This window comes from Mesocricetus auratus, unplaced genomic scaffold, assembly GCF_017639785.1.
Source record: "Mesocricetus auratus isolate SY011 unplaced genomic scaffold, BCM_Maur_2.0 Super-Scaffold_100676, whole genome shotgun sequence".
In the NCBI taxonomy this organism is placed as follows: Eukaryota; Metazoa; Chordata; class Mammalia; order Rodentia; family Cricetidae; genus Mesocricetus; species Mesocricetus auratus.
In genome coordinates, this window is record NW_024429266.1 from 63,147,125 (window position 1) to 63,165,987 (window position 18,863).

At 45.1% G+C, this 18,863-nt stretch overlaps 2 protein-coding genes across 4 annotated transcripts in view; one reads left to right on the forward strand and one right to left on the reverse strand.

The window, feature by feature from the left end:
* Lypd1 (LY6/PLAUR domain containing 1) overlaps window positions 1-18,244 on the forward strand; it is a 45,425-nt gene extending 27,181 nt beyond the window's left edge. For all 3 annotated transcript variants that reach the window (XM_040738965.1, XM_040738964.1, XM_040738966.1), the window contains one exon: window positions 12,576-18,244. In XM_040738965.1, coding sequence (XP_040594899.1) covers window positions 12,576-12,811 — 236 coding nt within the window. In that variant the 3' untranslated portion in view covers window positions 12,812-18,244. The remainder of the gene's footprint in view (window positions 1-12,575) is intronic.
* The window catches only part of Gpr39 (G protein-coupled receptor 39), a 187,896-nt gene continuing 181,330 nt past the window's right edge, over window positions 12,298-18,863 (reverse strand). Inside the window, exon 2 of the mRNA XM_021232883.2 lies at window positions 12,298-13,765. Coding sequence (XP_021088542.2) covers window positions 13,254-13,765 — 512 coding nt within the window. The 3' untranslated portion in view covers window positions 12,298-13,253. The remainder of the gene's footprint in view (window positions 13,766-18,863) is intronic.

Consider the following 18,863-nt stretch of genomic DNA (forward strand, 5'->3'; position numbering starts at 1 on the left):
CTTCTCCCATCCCTACATCAAAGTCCAGCTAGGTTGTGTGCATAATGAATTATCCCAAAAGCTTCTCTTTAGAAGAATTAAAATTTACATTTATGTCTATGCATGCTCTCCTCCTACTCAAAGCGGTGATTTGACCACCTGTGTGGGATCAGTCTGGGTGGTTCTGGGAATAGCAGGTGATTCTACACTGCTGTCTGAAAACTGCCACTCGCAGAGCTTACTTCTAACCTGGCGGAGTCTTGGCATTGTTCCTAACTGGGGAGTGGGCGAGCCTTCTGGCCAGTTTCTTAATGAAGTTCTTACGGGGATGTCCACCCCACATCCCAGAGAATCAGACAAGCACACAGACATTTATTTTGCATGGCATTTGATGAGATTGTTGTCATCTTCAAAGTTCACACTGGAGAACTGTGCAATCGAGTTATCACACAGTAGGGGAAGGAAGGAAGAAAATATCATAAGGTTTCAAGTAAATTTGCAATTTTGTATTGGGTTCCATGCAGTTTCTAGGTCTGCCTGTGTCCTAAAGCTACCTGTGGCTGTGCTAAACCTACTCGTAAGACTACTGACGCATCTTTGAAGAAGGAAGGCCTAGGGCAGAGTGATAGCACACACCCGTGGTGGTTGAGTTCCTTAAAGAGGTTTCGCATCTACCTGCTTATGGCCTGGTCAATTTGCAGCAGGCTTCTAGACCAAAATGCCAGCCTGTGATCTGCAGTCCAACTCAGGGTAATGTGGAATCCCAGAGTTGAGACCATTTTCAGGCTGGCTTGCTTCCAGCTAGGCTGTTGTAGATGTTTTTTATTCTGTCCACTAAAGCTACGGTGACCCAGCTGTGCTAGGAGCTGGCAAAAAGAGCCGAACTCCAACAAAGAGAAAACACCATCTTTCTTCTTGCCCCTGTGTAATCAATAATTCAACCTTGTAAAGCAAGCTTGATGCCTGGGAGAGGGCTTGCTGCAGAGGAGACAAAGGCCATCCAGTATCTACCTTCACTTCTAAAACTTCTCTCTTTCTCCTTCCACCTGTATCATCCCTGGGTTTGCCTTTGGCCTCCCCCATCTGAATGTATAACTTATGCACAGGTCAAGATGTGCCCCAGTCCTCTCCAGAAGAAGTGGGGAGAGAGTGTTGAGAATGAGGGGAAAGAGGAGGAAATACTTTTAAACGTCAGGTGAGTCAGTTGGTGATTGTAGAAGTCCATGTCCCCTCTGTGATGTCTGCTCAGGGGTGTGGTTTACCTCTTGTGTGCATTGAGGGCATGGATAGATCATTCCCACAGACAGATGTGGATATGTGGATAGTAATAATTAAAGCAGTAACAGCAAACACACACGTTGTGCCAACACTGTAGTGTGTGTGTGTGTGTGTGTGTGTGTGTGTGTCTGTGTGTGTGTAGAGAGAGTGTTCCCACATGTGGAGGACAAAAGACAGACTTTGTCAGACTTTTTTGGTGCCATTCCTAAGGTACCATCCAATTTTTTTTGAGGCGTGGTCTCACTGGCCTAGAATTCATTACGAAAGCTAGGCTGGCTGGCCAGCGAGCTAACTCCCTGCCTCCAAGGGTCCTTCTTAGTCTGCTTCCCAAACACTGAGACTACAGGCCTACACTGCAATACCAGTCTTTATTTTTAACAAGGGGTTTGGATATTGAACTCAGGTCCTCAGACTTGCACAGGAGCCTTTTACTGACTAGGCTCTATCTCCACCCGACCCCATCATTGTTGGAGCTGGAATTACAAGTGACTGTGAGTCACCTGGGTTCCATTCCCCTGCGAGGACAGTAGTGCTCTTAACCACTGAGTTGTCTCCCCAGACCCTTTCTCCTCACCTCTATACACTCCCTTTTCAGCATAACTCCTGTGGAGCATTGATCTCCATAGTCTGATTCTCTGCACCCCTGAATCAGGTGCCATTGTTGTAATGGAATCAATCCCCTGAGAATCGACGTCAATACTCGGATACCCTCTGTTTCACTCCTTTGCCATGCCCCACCGTACACAACTTAATAAGGCAGATTAATAGGAATGACTTCCTTGGGGAGATCTGTTTGCAGCAATCGTGAAGACAGCATGCATAGCCACCCAACTAAATCCAAGAGTCCCCTGGAGGACGGTACTTCTCCAAAGACTTGAAGAGGATTAAAGTTTTAAATGCATGTCATGTTGATTGATTTAGCAATAGTGGATGGTACATTCAACGAAGCTTCTCGTCTACAAATCCAACCTGTGAGAAGCTACCAGAAAGTCACAGGACACACCCATCTCTGTGTCCCTGTGAGGTGGAGGACAAGAGCAGGTCTGAGCTGGAGTTAGCCCAGCTGTGGTTGATAGACAACTCTCAGTTAGTCACCCCAGCCTGCCAGTTCTGGCTAAAATCTCTCACCAAGATTAGGGCTTCATGGCTCTGCCTGTGTCAGCCATGGCCTGGAGATCTGTCTTATGTGGAACCTCAGCTGCTGAGACTACACAGGCCTAGAAAGGAAGTTCTGAAAAACACTTCACAGACCAGCACTCACTGTAGTGGAATCACTGCACCCCACCCCCTTCTCTCTGCCCTCTGTCCCCCCTTTGTTCATTCACTCACACACTCACTCATTCATTCATTCCTGCACGTGTGTGTATCTGTGTATCAGTGTGTATGTGTGTGCAAGTATGTGTGTATGAGTAATATGTATGTCTGTGTAAGTGTGTGTACAAATGTGTTTGTTCAGGTGTGTGTGTGTATGAGAGACAGAGAGACAGAGAGAGAGACAGAGAGAGAGAGAAAGAGAGAGAGAGAGAGAGAGAGAGAGAGAGAGAGAGAGAGAGAGAGAGAGAGAGAGAGAGAGAGAGAGAGAGAGAGAGAGAGAGAGAGATTACGCTGGACTGGACAGCCCATGAGCCATAGGGATTATCATGTCTCTGCCTCCCAAGTACTGGGATTACAAATGGCTGCCAGCCAACCAGGCTAGGCACCTGGCTTTTTAAGGTGAGTTCTGATGATAGAACTCAGGTCTCCATATTTACACGACAAACATTTGTCTACTGAGCTATCTCCTCAGGTCCTTGTTGCCCTCATTTATCCATTTAACAAATAGTTTTGAGGCAATGTGTACTGGACTCTACTCTGCTCTAACTTCTATTCTGTTAGTAGGTTTGTTGCTAAAACATGTGTTATTAAAAAAAGAAAGTCATGCAGTGGAGGGCAAGGAGCATCACTCAGCCATCCAAGTCTTTAGAAGTTGTTTCCCCTAATGAGTAATGAGTTGTTGGGCCTCCCAGTCATCTGTACATGTTCAGAGGAGGCCACTTAAGGCAGACTAGGTTCATATTCCACACATAATGCTGCTAAAATCATGCCGAACCATGCCACCCTTCACCAAACCTGAACGCTGACGCAAGGAAGCCCACCTGGAGTCTGGGCTGTTTGCTGGCTTCCATGGCATGGACCAGTCTGCTGCTCAGTTGCCCTGTGTTACTGCTGCATGCAGTGAGTCTCAGGCTGCTGAGAAATGGCTCACGGAATTCATATTTCTCAATTCTGTTCATTTGTAACTTACAGATGCAATCTATCAGTGAATATATTCCCTCTGTAATGCACTCATGTATCACAAACAGGGCTGGAGAGATAACATGGCCAGGACATCCTTAGTTGTGAAAGCATGCGGACATGAAGTCAGATCATCAGTACTGTGTAATCTCATCACTGCAGAGGTGGGGTCTGGATGCTGGCTGGAGCTCAGTGGCCAGCCAGGCTACTGAAAAACCCAATCTCAAAAATAAGTTGGAGAGTGATAGCAGATAACCAACCTGTGTTTCTGGCCCCCATATGCACACACATCTATACACATGCACACACACAGACCATTCATGGGACTATGGAATAATCTCGTGTAAATGTGTAACTTTCTGATCATCTTGCTCTGATTTTACTTAGACAAGCAAACTGTCACACAAAAGTTTGTAGACACATTCCACTGCAGACATGGTTAAAGCAAGTAATTGTTTTGTGTTTTTCTTACATAAACAGGGCACTTAAAAGTCATTCTGTAACTTCCATTTTGCCCCCATTGAAAGCACTGTAGATCAGCACAGGGCACTGTGATTTCCTTTCAAAAGATGTTGAATGTCCTGTAGTATAAGTGCACCTCCTTCCTATTAAGGATGTCTAGGTGCTTTGGTTTCCTAGTATAGATGTTCAATATAACTATTGAGGTTGCATGTTTTAAGTTATTATAGGGCTGGGACTTTCGCTCAATGGCTGAGGGTGTACTTAGCATGCACAAAACCCTGGATTCCATCTCTACTAACATTCATACAAAATATTTAAATGTAATACAGATTTTTCAGGGGGCTGGAAAGATGGGTCAGTGGTTAAGAATGTATTCTGCCCTTGCAGAGGATCCAAGTTCAATTCCCAGCACCCACATAGGGTAGGTCATGACTGCCTGTAACTCCAGCTTCAGGGGATCTGGTGGCCTCTGAGATACCTGCACTCATGTGTACGTATCCACACATCCAGACACATTCACACAGTGTTAAAAAAAAACCTGAAAAGCATACAGATCCCTCAGCACTTACACTGATTTATACTCCAACCAGACATCCACAAAAGCTCCTTCTGGTTTTATTCTCTGCCCTCCCCGCTCAGGCTCATACTTACGCTTCTGTGGCCTGGGTCAAAGGAAAAACAGCCACAAATCACCTGCCTTGTGACCCCAAATCTTGGGCTCTGCCGTACCTACTCTTTGTGGTTGCTTTTCTCTCTTTGAGAACATGCTCACTCCCAGGAACCCCTAACAGACATCTAGAAAGGGCCTGGTTGATGCAGCACTGAAAAAGAGAAGCTGTTTGATAAAAATTGCTCATTGTGGGTGTTGTGTTCAAAGGTCATTTCAGAACGGCACTTCATTCTATTTCCTTTTTTATTTCAAATGGTTATGAAAAGGGTCTCGTTTGTTTTTCTGCCTCTGTGATTATACAACATCTCTCCCGAGACACAGCTAATATCCTCTCTTTGCTGTATGCTCTTCTGTAGAGATTTTATGCTTGTAAAATGATGTATATCTATATGTAAGCTTCATCCCCTCCCCATACATAAGCACCTGTGAACATGGTAGGCAGGAGAGCAGAGTGGTAAAGAGTATAGTTTTGGAAATCATGCTTCCTGGGTTCAAATCCCAGCTCTACCGTGTGGCACCCGTGTAAGTTACTTCCTTGATGCCTGTGTCAGTTTCTATGCCTGAGAAAATTGGGTTGGGGTTTTACAATGATCAAATGAGTTAGTATTGTAAAGTTCTTCAAACATGTTTGTACTATAGGATGTGCTGGTTGGGGGTTTTGTCACCTCAACTCAAACTAGAACCATCTGAAAAGAAGGGATCTCAGGTAAGAAAATGCCCCTATCAGATTGGCCTGGAGGTAAAGTCTGTGCTGAGCTTTCTTGATGAAGGATAGATGTGGGAAGGCCCAGCCAGCCCACTATGGGTGGTGCCACTCCTACACAAGTGGCCCTAGGTCATATGAAGAACCAGGCTGAGCAAGCCATGGCGAGAAGTCCAGTAAGCAGCACTCTTCTATGGCGTCTGCTTCAGTTCCTCCTCCCAGGCTCTTACCTTGAACTCCTGCTTTGGCTTCCTTCAATAACAGAGTGTGGTCTAGATACATAAGCCAAATAAACTCTTTCTTCCCCCAAGCTGATTTTGGTTGAGTGTTTTATCACAGCAACAGAGATGAAACTGGGACACAGAAAGAAGCAAAAGTCCCTTCATTAAATCTTAAGAAAGAGATGAAAAAGAGAAAAGGGGAGCAAAGAAGGAGTTGTCAGACTATAACTCGTTTCATAACAAAATGCCTCTGCAACGATTCCTCATTTGATACCTGGGAGAAATCTCTCTGCGTCGATAAGGTGCAGGCTGCTTACCAGGTGACAGACAGAGCAATTGTCCACCCTCACTACTAAAACCACCCCTGGTTGACTAACCTTAGGTATGGACAGTTTGTGTTTCTGCAAATGTCAGACAGGTTCATCAAAGTGGAATCGCTGGGTCAAGGAGTGTGTGCATTTGTGGTGGTGATAGCTGCTGCCACCTTGTATTCATAGCATTTACACCTGTCTGCCCTCTGAAGCAGGGGAGTGAGGAGGAGCTGCTTGCAGAGCCCAGGAAATTGGTGCTAATAAGCCTTATGATCTTTGCCCACATGCTAAGGAGGACTTGTAGCTTGCTGAAGTTTTAATTTGCACATCTCTTCGTGGTGGGGAGATGAGTATCACAGCACATGTGCCCAGGCTTTCTTGTCTTGTCTATGAACTGCCAGCCACGATCTCCATTTTTCAGAGAACAATTTATTTATTCCTTACTAACTGCTTGGATAATTGTATACATTGAGGGAATTTAGTCCTTATAGTCATTTTTTGTGCATGTGTGTGTGTGTGTGTATAGTGTAGTGATTGCTTGTGTTTATATTTGTGTGAATGCAGGTGCATGTATGTGTAGCATGTGCATGTATGTGTGGGGGTCAGAGGTCCATGTCAGGTATGTTCATTCCTCAGTGGCTCTCTATCTTCTTTTTATTTGTTTTTCTCTAGACAGGGCCTCTCATTGAGCATGGAGTTCACTGTCTAGGCTAGACTCCATGGCTGTTGAGCTCCAGGGCTCTGCCTCTCTTCACTCAGCACACCCAGAACTAGAGTTACAGATGTGCTCTGCTGCAGCATCTGGCTTTTATGTGGGTGTGAGGAGTTAAGCCCAGGCTCATCCTTGCATGGCAAGCATGTTACCCACTTCTCAGTCACCCTTTTCTGCTTTAAATAATAGTTCAATATTATTTTTTTAATTTGAGTTTATATTCAGTTACATTTCTCACTTCCCAATCCTTCCTCCATAACCTCCCACAAACACCTTTCTCTGTCCTTCCAATTCATGACCTCTTTTTCAGTAATTGTTATTGCATGCATATATATACATAAATACATATATATGTATATCCTAAATATAACCCCTTCAGTTTCTATAATGTTACCTGCATATATGCTTTCAAGACTGATCCTTTGTCACCGTACAACCAATTGGCATGCTCCTCCCCACCTCTCCTCTGTTCCTCTTTCCTCGGTTGCCAAAAGTCCTTTGTGTAAGGTTGAGGCCTCATGAACTTTTCTCTATCCAGTTTGGCACTGATATCTTCTTGTCCTGCTCATGTTTGGGCAGTCATGTTGGTGAGAATTTATGGGTATAGCTTTTGGTATTCTTAGGAGACACAATCTCACAGTAAATTCTCTGGTCTTCCGTCTCTTAAAATCTTCTGCCTTAGGTGTGGGAGTGTTCCGTACATGCATACAGGTGGACTGGGCTCCACGACTCTACATTTTGCTTGGTTGTGGTTTATACAGTGGCCTCTGTTGCAAAAAGTAGTGTAGTTGGTGAGAGGTGAAGACTACACCCATCTGTGAGTATAAGGACTAATGCTTATAGATTATTATCAGGGATGATGCTGGTTTAGTAAATTAGTAGGTGGAGGTTCTTCTCCAACAATGACTTCACCAGCACTGAGTAATTGGCTAGGTTTTCAGTACCAGACACTGTCCCTCTCTTGTTGAGTGAGACTTAAGTCCAATAAGCGAGCCATTGGCTACCACCAAGTTATGCCTGCCAGTACTGTACCTTAGTGCCATGCTGGTTGTTACTGTGGTTCATAGGTGTTACAGATGGGTAGGGCTGTCGGTTGCCTCCCTCTTGTGGAAGTTTACATTTTATTTTTGAGACATACCACATATGTTTAGAATTTTAAGAATATTATTATTAAAATACTATTTTAATAAATCATTTTCCCACTTCCCACTCTTCCCTCAAGCCCCTCCCATGTCTTTTGTCATTTCCATCTAGCCCCGCCCCATCCCCAACCCGGGGTTCCCTCTCAAACATATAGCCTCTTTTTATTAGTATTATTGCTACACACACACACACACACACACACACGCCACTGATCACGTTGGTATTATACAACCAGTTTGGGGAACTCGTCCATGCAGACTAACTCTCCCTCTCTTAGCTGTCATTAGTTGCCTGTAGTTCTTTGTGGGTGGGGCACTGTGAGACTCCTCTTTTCTGCATTAACCTGTCCATTGGTGTTGTCATTGTTCAATCTTGTTCAGGTAGCCATCTGTTGCAGTATCACAAGCACAGCTTCTCTGTCTCTTCTTGGAAATATAATCTCACAGTAGACTTTCTGGTCCTCCGGCTCTTACAGTCTTTCTAATTCTTCTTCCTAGAAAAACACTCTGTTTAAGCTGGCCACCCAATACTCAGGTGTTCTCTGTATTTTGCCCAGTTGTGGTTTTCTGAATGGTTTCTGTCTGCTGCAAAGAGACACAAAGGGAAGCTCCTTTGCTAAAGGGTGAGAGCAATATTTATCCTTTATTATAAGTACTAAGAATGCAGTTAGGAGTTATGCTGTAGTAAAGTGACACACAGGGTTTCCTCTAAGATCCATAACTTCACTAGCCCTAGGGAGCTGTTGGTTGCTGCCAAAATATGAGTGTCACTATTGCACCTTTATGACTATCTTGGCACACTAGTTGTTGTGGTTCACTGAATTGGACAATTGGTTGACTTTCTCCTTAGGGAGTTTGAATAGCATCTTCTTCTACTATGAAAGCTAGTCATAAGGGAGGAAAGTCTCAGGCTAGCTCTGGATAGACTCTTCTGAGTCCTGTGTTTGAAGTAGGTGGTGTCTTCAACAATAGAGACTCACCTTCAGCCTCTGGGAGACAATCAAGGACAACAGAAATAGACTATACTGTTTTGGAAGCCTCTTGGAGTCCTTTGACCAACGACTCAAAAGGAGGTTCCTGATGCCTGGTGCTGAGGCTGTGTTAGATGCTCCATGGTTCTTGCAGGGATGAGTGTCAGCCCAAGTGACATAACTTCATTGTGTGTGGGGGGGAGGCACACAGTGAAATCATTTGCCAATTCAACTATGACAAGCTTCTTTTCCCTTCAAGTAGCTGGATTGGTGCATGACAGTACTTTTAAAATGAAGGTTGGCACAAGAACACGGCTCACAGCATTAACTAAGCGGGGCTCATAGGGACTCACAGAGACTAAACCAGAAATCAGGGAACCTGCGTGGATCTACCTAGGTCCTCTGTGTATATGTTATGGCTGAGTAGCTTGGTGTTCTTGTGGGTCTCCTAACAGAGGGATCAGGGGCTGTCTCTGACTCTTTCACCTGCTTTTGGGACCCTTCTCCTTCTTCTGAGTTGCCTCATCCATCTTTGATATGAAGGTATGTGGCTAGTCTCATTGTAACTTCTTGTGCGATGTTTGGTTGCTATCCCAGGAGGCCTGCTCTTCTCTGAGGGAAAATGGAGGAGGAGTGAACCTGGGGAGAAGGGAGGTGGTGGGGGACGAGCTGGGAGTAAAGGAGGGGGGAGAAACTGCAGTAAGGATGAGGGACGAAACATAAAAATATGAAACAAACTAAAATCAAGTCTAGGAATATATTGTGTAAAACTTAATTTTCTTTTATCTTTTTCCACTAAAAAAGATATCATATTGATCAAAATAAAACATATTCCAGAACAGAGTTTGAAAATACTAAGGAAAAAAAAACCCTTAATTTTCTCACAAGCAAAGGAAATGGAAACTTGTTAGAGAATTCCTGGGACGTGAAACAATGCCCCCTGCATATGAGCATTCATACACTTGTATTGCCACAGCAGCCGCCTTCCGGGATGGCTGACCAGCGCTGGAAAATCAATCCTTACAAACATGTAGCCACAGAAAAAAAAATAACACGAAATTGCATGTTTTAAAGAAAACTGAAAGCAGTCCTTTCTCTCCCTTTGAGAGTTTCAGGCAGTTTGAATCGTCACTATTTCTACACTCTATACCCAAAGTGGCAGTTCTCCTGGAGGAGGGCGGGGTGCCATCCGAAACCACACTTGCCCAGACACCTGCAGGCAATTGCTGTGTAGAGGTCCCTGACTGCAGATGGCATATGTTACATATCACTCAGCTGCAAAAAGCAGCATGCAGACTTAAGAACTTTGCTTCTGAGCCTTGCATCATTATTTTATCTTACCCATCCCCCCCCACACACACACACCAAAGCTCCTTAGTTGAGTCAACACACTCTTTCAAACTCGTCCATCTCCATGCCTGGGTGACTATTGAATTAGTTATGCTCATTGCTGTGGCAGACACCCTGACAAAAGGCAGCCGAAGGAAGGGTTTATTTTGGCTCACATGCAGGAGTGTCCATGACATTGTGTTGGGCCACATTCACAGCTGTGCTAGGACACTGGGCTTGTTACGGCTCAAGTCTATCATGGGGGAGAAGGCATGGGGATAACAGGAGCGTAATGCAGCTGCAGTCAGGAAGCAGCGTGCAGAGAAGTGGAACCAGATTATCAAACCTCAAGGCTGATCCCCAATGATCCACTTCCCTCAACCTCCACCTTCGGAAGGCTCTATAACCTTTCCAAACGGGACTGCTATCCAGAGACTAGGTGTTCAAACACATGGGCCTATGGAGGGCATTTCTCATTCAAACTACACTTTGCCACCATAATATGTTCTATTGCAGCTGACAGGAGAGAGTCTGATGATGGGACCTGGACAAGTTACTAAGTCTCACTAAGCAGTCTGCAGGCTCTGGATCTGTGCAGTAGGAAAAGCCACAGGGCCCTTCTAGTACTTTCAGCCATGCGAGCCAGCTTTTCATCACTGTAGGACAATGCTTGAAATAATCAATGTAGGAAGAAGAAAGGTTCATATTGGTTTGGTTTTTGAGGGGGATACAGACATCTCACAGTCAGCAAAGTGCGCATTATGCAAGCACCAGTGCCTGAATTTGAACCCCAGGACACACACTTTAAACAAATCCATACGTGATGGTTCATGCTTTTAATCCTTTGGGCTCATTGGCCAGACACTCCAGCCTAATTGTAGAGCTCCAAACCAGTTAGAGACCTTGTCTCCAAAAAGCAAGATGGGTGATTCCTGAGAAACAACATCTGAGGTTACACGCACGCACACACACACACACACACACACACACACACACACACACACGCACGCACGCACGCACGCACGCATGCACACACGAGACAGGGGTGTGGGTATGGAGGCTGGAAGCTCAATCCATGGTCAGAGACCTGTGGTGATGCAGCATATTATGGTAGATGCATGTAAAGAAGTAGTGCCCCTCAGCCCATAGCCAGGAGGGAGGGAGGGAGAGAGAGAGAGAGAGAGAGAGAGAGAGAGAGAGAGAGAGAGAGAGAGAGAGAGAGAGAGAGAGAGAGAGAGAGAGAGAGAGACAGAGAGAGAAACTAGAGTGCCACCATGCATGCTGCAACCCTTGCTGGACCCCACCTCCCAGCAGCACCATCCTGAAGACCAGGATTTTTCTACAAAAGTCTTTCCAGGGCTCACTATATCCAAACTTTAGGGACAGAACTAAATGAGCTGGCACGTGGTAACCATCTATACAGTGTCTTGCATCCAGGAAGGCCCATACATACTTAGTTGTTAATATTGTTACTGCTTGAAAACAAGGTCTTATGTAGCCCCTGGTGGTATCAAACTCACAGTGTAGCTGAGGATAACTTGAACTCCTGATCCCTATACATCTACCTCCCAAGTGCTGGGGTTACAAGTGTGCACCACTACAACCAATGTATGCAGTTCAGGGGTGGAACCCAGGGCTCCATGCCTGCTTGGACTTCTGTCAACAGTGATACATCCCTATTATTATTACAATTGCTTAACTATAGTGAATCCTTAGCAGCAGGGGGGCTGTGGAGGGGAGACATAATCATCAGGTAGACGGGATTACTCCCTTTGGAATTTGCACCTATTCAGAGAATTCTGGAATGTAATAAACTCTTGATTGGGAGTCATCTCTCTAAGGCCACTTATTAAGATATTATCTGGGTATATGGTATGTGATTCTAGCATAAGACAGTTTGAACAATAACAACAGAAAGAAAAGCATTGTTGTCTACTATAAAGTAGGAGCTGATTTAAAAATAAACCTTATCATTGGGAAGAAGGCTCGGTCAGTAAAGCACTTGCCATGCAAACATAAGGACCTGAGTTTGATCTCCAAAACCCACATAAGAAAAGCTGCGTATAGGGATGAAAGAGAAGGTTAAGAGTCTGCACTGCTCTTGCAGAAGTCTTGAATTTAGCTCCTAGTATCTCTATAAGGCAGCTCCCAACCACCTATGACTCCAATTCCCTTTTCTGGAGTCTGAGGATACTGTATGCACACATACATTTCAGGGGGCTGCAGACAGACGGGGTGGGGAGACTTTGGTGTTAATGACTCTTTATTCATGGATATAGCAGCTAAAATAGCTGTCAGAACAAGTTTGTCAAAAGTGAAACAGTGACTGTCGTATTCACTATAGGTTCTGTGTGACCTCCATGCAATAACCCCAAAGAACTCCCAGGCTGCAACAAGCTCGGGGGACAAGAACCCTTTCCCTGTGAGGAGTTAGGAAAAGCTATGCGTTCAGATCTGGGCTCGAAGTGATTTTGGACTGCAGACTACACATGCTAACCCCACTTCTGTGGTCCTGTGTTGCAGGGATCATGTACCGGAAGTCGTGTGCATCGTCAGCAGCCTGTCTGATTGCCTCGGCCGGGTACCAGTCCTTCTGTTCCCCTGGGAAACTGAACTCCGTGTGTATCAGCTGCTGCAACACTCCTCTTTGCAACGGGCCGAGGCCCAAGAAAAGAGGCAGCTCTGCCTCGGCCGTCAGGCCAGGGCTTCTCACCACTGCCCTGCTCTTCAACTTAGCCCTCTGCTTGGCACACTGCTGAAGCTAAAGGAGATGCCAACCCCTGCTGCGTCATCTGTCTGGCCCTCCCTCTCTCACTTCCTTGAGCCTCTTCTGGGTGTCCTTTAATTCTGGGTAGACAAAGGGGCCTGTTTGTTCCCTTTCAAGTAATGCAAGATTGCCATGCACAAATACTTTGTAAGTTCTGAAACAGTTCAGTCCGAATTTCTGTGTGTAGTTGAAGCAAAAGCTTGGAGCAGAAAGCCCAGGTCTTCCCATCCCAGTCCACGGAGCCACCACCAAGGCCAGCCTGGAAGAATCAGCCCTTAGAAGTCATTGCGATATGCATCTGCCCCTCCCAAAGCCTCCAGCTTCCATTCTGCCCCTGATGGAGTCACAGTCTAATGCAGGACGCTGCGTGAAGGTAACTTGGCTTTTGCGGGAGGGAGGAGCCAGTTTCTGCTCAAGGCTTCTGAACTTGGTATTCACACTTCCTGCTCCTGTAAACCATTTTCTGTGGCAGAATCAGCTGGTTTGGTCTCTGAGTCGATCTGTGGTGACTCAGGACTCAAGGACTGGGGCTTAGCGTCTCCGGGCCTGGCCTCAGCCTGAAAAGTGCTTAGGAAAACCTTGTTAGATCTCCTGGAGGAAGAGTTCTGCCTGGAGGCTAGGAAGATGAGGGGGCTGCGGATGGAGCGGGTGCTGTCCTTGGTGGAGCTGAACTGGGCACGCAGGCGTTTCTCGTGGTTGGCGTGCTGCAGAGTCAGGCGGCAGCAGAGGACCTGCCAGAACACCTTCCGGAACTGCTGAGAGGACACGTTGTAGAGGAGAGGGTTGACCACAGAGCTGAGGTAGAAGAAGGTGTCAGAGAAGGGGAGAAGGATCATATATGCCCTGAAGTACGACTTGGTCCAGTCATGCTTGGGTGTTGCCGCAGCCATGATCCGCCGAACCTGATTTGGCATCCAACACACGGCCAGCGTCACCACAATCAGTCCTGGGCAGGCAAGAACAGGAGAGAAAACGAGACGTGAGAGAAAAACAGCATGAGAAGAAAAATAAATAAATAAAAACCCATAAAATATTCAGCCCTTGGTTCTGTTGCTTACTGGCCAGGAAACAGTACCAATTTCTCAATGCTGTGCTTGACGGCTTCTTTTTGCCATTGGCAAAGGAGAATTGAATGCTGCTTCAAGCTCAGGGGACTTGGCTATGTTAAAGAGCGTTAAATGCTTTCGACAGTGTATTTATACCTGTGGATGCCTGTCAGTTTTCAAATGTTTTCACTGTTGTGTGTATATCCAGAAAATATCTCATGTTGGCCATAAATATGATTTTGTCTTTTTGTTTCTAGATGGGCCCATAGCCATATTAGATGAAATGGGATTTGTTTTGTAAACAATGACTGAACTAAGAAGACCCAGTGATATTTTTAAGTCAAATGGAAGTTGTTTCTCTTTGGTTAAACAAATATATTTTATGACAATGATTTTGCATCCAGTTTCGGGAGAAGCAAAATCAGGGACAAATTATTATAAAGAAGTACCACTCAGCCCCCTCCTTACGCATGAGGCATTGACTATCTGGACACTCACTTGGATGCCCCACACTTGCATTCTGGCTTACATGATCACAACCACTTCTACAGTTCTGACAAATACATACATACATATGTATATATATATATATGTTTATATATATATACACACACATGTTCATCTACATACACATACATACACAAGTATATGTGTGTGTGTGACCCAAAAGGCATGCACATCTCTAACAATGATGCTTCTATCTAGTTCAGGATCTCTGCTGCTTTTAAAACATTTTCAGAAGCAATGCCCTGTCCACCTTCACATGGGAAAACAAGTTATCACCTAACACCCCAATCTCTGAAGCTCATTTTGTGTACAGACAAGAGCACACTCTCCGCCTTTGTAGCACTGAGCTGCAGTGTGGCCAGGAATGATCAGGTCCTATAGAAAAGGGAGCTTCCATCCAGCCCGCCAGCTTCCAGACACCATGGATGCTGCATGCTTTCACTCCAGCTTACCTGATCACAGCCCCTCCTATACTCTGACAAACACCTGGAATCATAAGATGGTGAGACTTCATGGACTAAACAAGAAAAGTAAACCTGTCTTTAGGACTTTCTCTTATCTCAAGAAACTGAGCACACAGAACAAAGGTTCCTGTGAGAGGGGCTGATATCTTAAAGCAAGAATTTGATGGGACTGGAAAGATGGTTCAGCTGTTAAGACCTAAGTTCTGTTCCCAGTGCCCACATCAGGCAGATGGCAATGGCCTGCCACTCCAGCTGCTGGGGGAAGCTTACACCATCCGGCCACCTCAGCACCTACAGCCCTGTGCACAACTCTCCTCACAAAATTAAACACAAATATATTTTTAAAATTTTTGCATTTTACAAGTACTTCTTCCCATTCTGAACCCTCCGTCATAAACTACAGACAAGTGACTATTGGTAGTCACTGTTCCTTTCCTAGAATAGATGGTAAATACTTCATTAGTTAGTGGTCCAAGGCAAGCAGACATGTTCATGAGGCCAGGGTTACCCTGAGTATCCTTTGACTGGTGGAGGAGGAGCCCTTGATTGACAGTATATAACTCAGCTGCTCCCAAAGACAGACCCTCCAAACAAAGGCATCTCTCAGCAGGGAGGGCCTGGGAAAATCTGGTCCTTTGTGAATTTCTAAGGATTCCTTCTGCCAAACCTCAGCCAGGGCTTTGAGATAAAAACCAATCTGCTTGTTTCTTCCTTTTGAATTTGCTTTCCCGAGAATAGTCAGTAAATCTAAGAATAAAATAGGCAGCGTAGCATATTGATCTGATGAAAAGGCAAAATAAATAAATAAGTAAGTAAATAAATAAATAAATGCTATCTTGAGTCAAGAGCAGATTCAAAACCACCTTGTTACCTTTGCTGGATAGAGACAAAAATAGAAACTTTCTGATCTATGGAAACAATGCCTGCACAGGAAACCGGGATTTTGAGGGGCTCCCAGCCGCGTGTTGGATTTTTTCTGAAGTTTCATAGTTCTGAGTGGCTAGTTCAGTATTGATTATGAAGGAGAACAGACGCCTGAATACATGAGGAAGGGACATGTTTTCGCAACGCTTCACATCTTCCCCGGCCCCCAACTGAATTTTGCAGAACAAGTCCAGCTATCGTCTGAGGATGTGTTTGTTAGAACATGAAAATCCAGTGCGCAGCTTTCTGTGCAAGCTGTGTGACACTGTGGGAGGGTGCTCTCTGAGGAAGTAGAAAGCTGACTAGATGCTCCTTGTACCTCCCACAGGCTGAATGTGGCATAGCTTTGGGAGCCAACCAGGAAAGAGAAGGCAGGGCAGGGTGGAGAGGGAGAGATGTTGGGGAGGAGGAGGAGAAGCACCCCGAGAACATCGCATTACCTTCTGCTGTCTTCATCACCTGCATGCACACCCTTCCATTAGCTTCCTGCATGTGTTTGCTTGACCCCAGTCATCCTGCATTGATCATCCCATCAAAAGAGAGTTTAGTTTAAAAACAAAAGAGAAAAAGAAGAGAAGAAAGAGGAAGAGCAAGAGGAGAGGGAAGAAACCCGGTGTCTAGGTAGGAGAAAAGGGATGGGCCGGACTGTGATCCAGAGCTTGCTTTGTAGTTTCAGCCAGGATGATATCCTGGCTCTGAAATTGAAATGAGATAGCAAATGGCAGGTGGGTCCATTTGAGTGAGAAGCAGCAAATGGGAGAAAAGATCAGAACTCCTCAAGGATGAGGGGAGCTGATGAGGAAGCTAGGCCCTCTGGCTGTAGAAGTAGGTTGGTAGGACAGTAAGCTCAGGCTTGGAAGAAGAAAGACATGGAGTATGAATAGAAATGGGTGGGTTCTAGCAGGTCTAGACACAGAACCAGGAGCTGCAAACTAGCTTCCTCCACTCCAGTTTCTACATTGGGCACTTACTCCCCACATGGATTTCTCTTCTGACAACCCACAGAGGGCAAAGCAATTAGGATCTTCATTTAAAAGAATGAGAAACCTGCTCATCTCCAAGACCTGGGATGCAGGATCCCCTTTCCTCCCAAGATGCAATACTATCAATTTCTCCTATTTTCAGTTGGATAAAAAGCACAGGCAAGGTGGCTACAGAGATGGCTTAGCTTTTAAAGCGCTTGCCTCCCAAGAGTTCATGTCTCTGGTACCCATGTGAATGCTAGATGGACATGATAAGTTCACCTGTAATGCCAGCCTTGGAATATGGAGTCTAGGGATTCCCAGAGCAACATGGCTAGTAAGACTAGCCAGATAGGTGACCTCTGGGTTTGAATGAGAGGCCTTGCCTAGGCAAATAAAGTGCAAGAGTTAATTAACAAGGATAAACAACTTGACATCAAGTGTAGGCCTCCACATGTGCACACATATCCCCCCACACAGATGCCAACATGCATATGCAGACATGCATGCACGTACTTGCACATGCCACACACAAAGCGACAGGCATGAAAATGGAAGAAAAAAACAGGTAAGAAAGTAGTCATTAACTGTGACCCATATATGATGTCATTACACCCACTGAAATAACAGAAGCCATACATTTAATTTAAAAATTTTCAACAACAATTTTTATAATGCTACCTAGCTCCACACACATATAGCTGGACTTCTTATGCAAGTGAAATATGGAATCATTATGAAGATTATTGGTGAGATATTTTTTAATTCTTCACTCGCTTCTGCTGTATACTAACTCTCCAACTGCCCTTTTCCCAGACACCTACACAGTCAGCACCCAGGAACCCCTTAAGCAGCCTGCATTTGCAGCACTACCAAGCATTGCTGAATCCAAATTGGATTTCTGAATGTGTATCCTGACTGCTTTGCCAGCCTCTCACTAGAAACCATTCCGTAAAAGTGATGATCAAATTATTCAAAAATCTGCATTGTTCTGAAAGTACAAAAATGTCTCCTGCATGTCTCATCCCAAACTCTGACTCTTGGGAACACACAAATCATGCCCACTGCCTGGTGGAGCTGTTGGCATATCCTTCCCCCAGCCTCAACTGGAGGTAAGAGAAATGGCTGCCGCTCTGTGTCTAAAAAGATAATTTTGTTCTAGGAAAATGGAGTGCTGGGTCCATAAGGTGTCACCAATGGCAGTCTGAGGCATGTGCCCTCAGGCAGTGTGAGAGTTGAGCTAGCTTTTCTAGAACAGGAAGCCACCCAGTCCCTGTGTGCAAAATTAATCATTTCACAATGCCAGGTAATTGTTCATTGTTACATGTGAAAAAAAAATCATGCTTTTCCACAATACACCATTGAGAATAAATACCAAACCTACCATGTCCAGAGGACACTTTCTCTTTTGGCTGTTTTAAATTTTGGTTCAACTCCAGTTCCAGCTACTCTATAGCTAACACAATGCTTTAAAGTCTTATTCATGGTTTAATGGAGTGCATTAAAGATTTGACTAAATTTATGTTTGGCTGCAATCAATTTAGACGCGTGTATTGCATTTGGGGGAAAGAAATCTATAATGCTTTGGTCTGTGTGGTGCCGCATGGAGCCCACATTTAAACAGCGTGAGTATGAACTTGAATGAAGATTGGCGAACTGAACCCTCTCACGTAGAGCAGGTAAACTGTCCTAACTGGATTATTGATAGGGTCGGTAATATACCCCAGACAACATTGCACTTTGGATTTTGAAATACCTTCATATCTTATCTGTTTCTCCACATAAAGCACGTCTAGTTTTTCTCCTCCATCACCACTATGAAGTGACAAGAGCCATTAGACAATGGCTCACACACATCCTTGGCAGAATAATGTTTACAAAACAGATGCAGGGCTGGAGAAATGGCTCAGTGGGTAAGGGGCTTGCTACACAAGAGTGGGGACTTGAGTTCTTCTCCGGAGACCACATAAAGCTGGATGCCATCAAGTGTGCCTGTAATGCCGGCACTCCTTCTACAAGACAGGTGGTGGAGATAGAATCCCTGGACCCAACCCAGGCCAGCTAGCCTGGTGGAGGGCAAGAACCAAGGCATCCAAGGCTGTCCCCAACCTCCACATGCAGTGTGTTTCCTGGCACTTGCA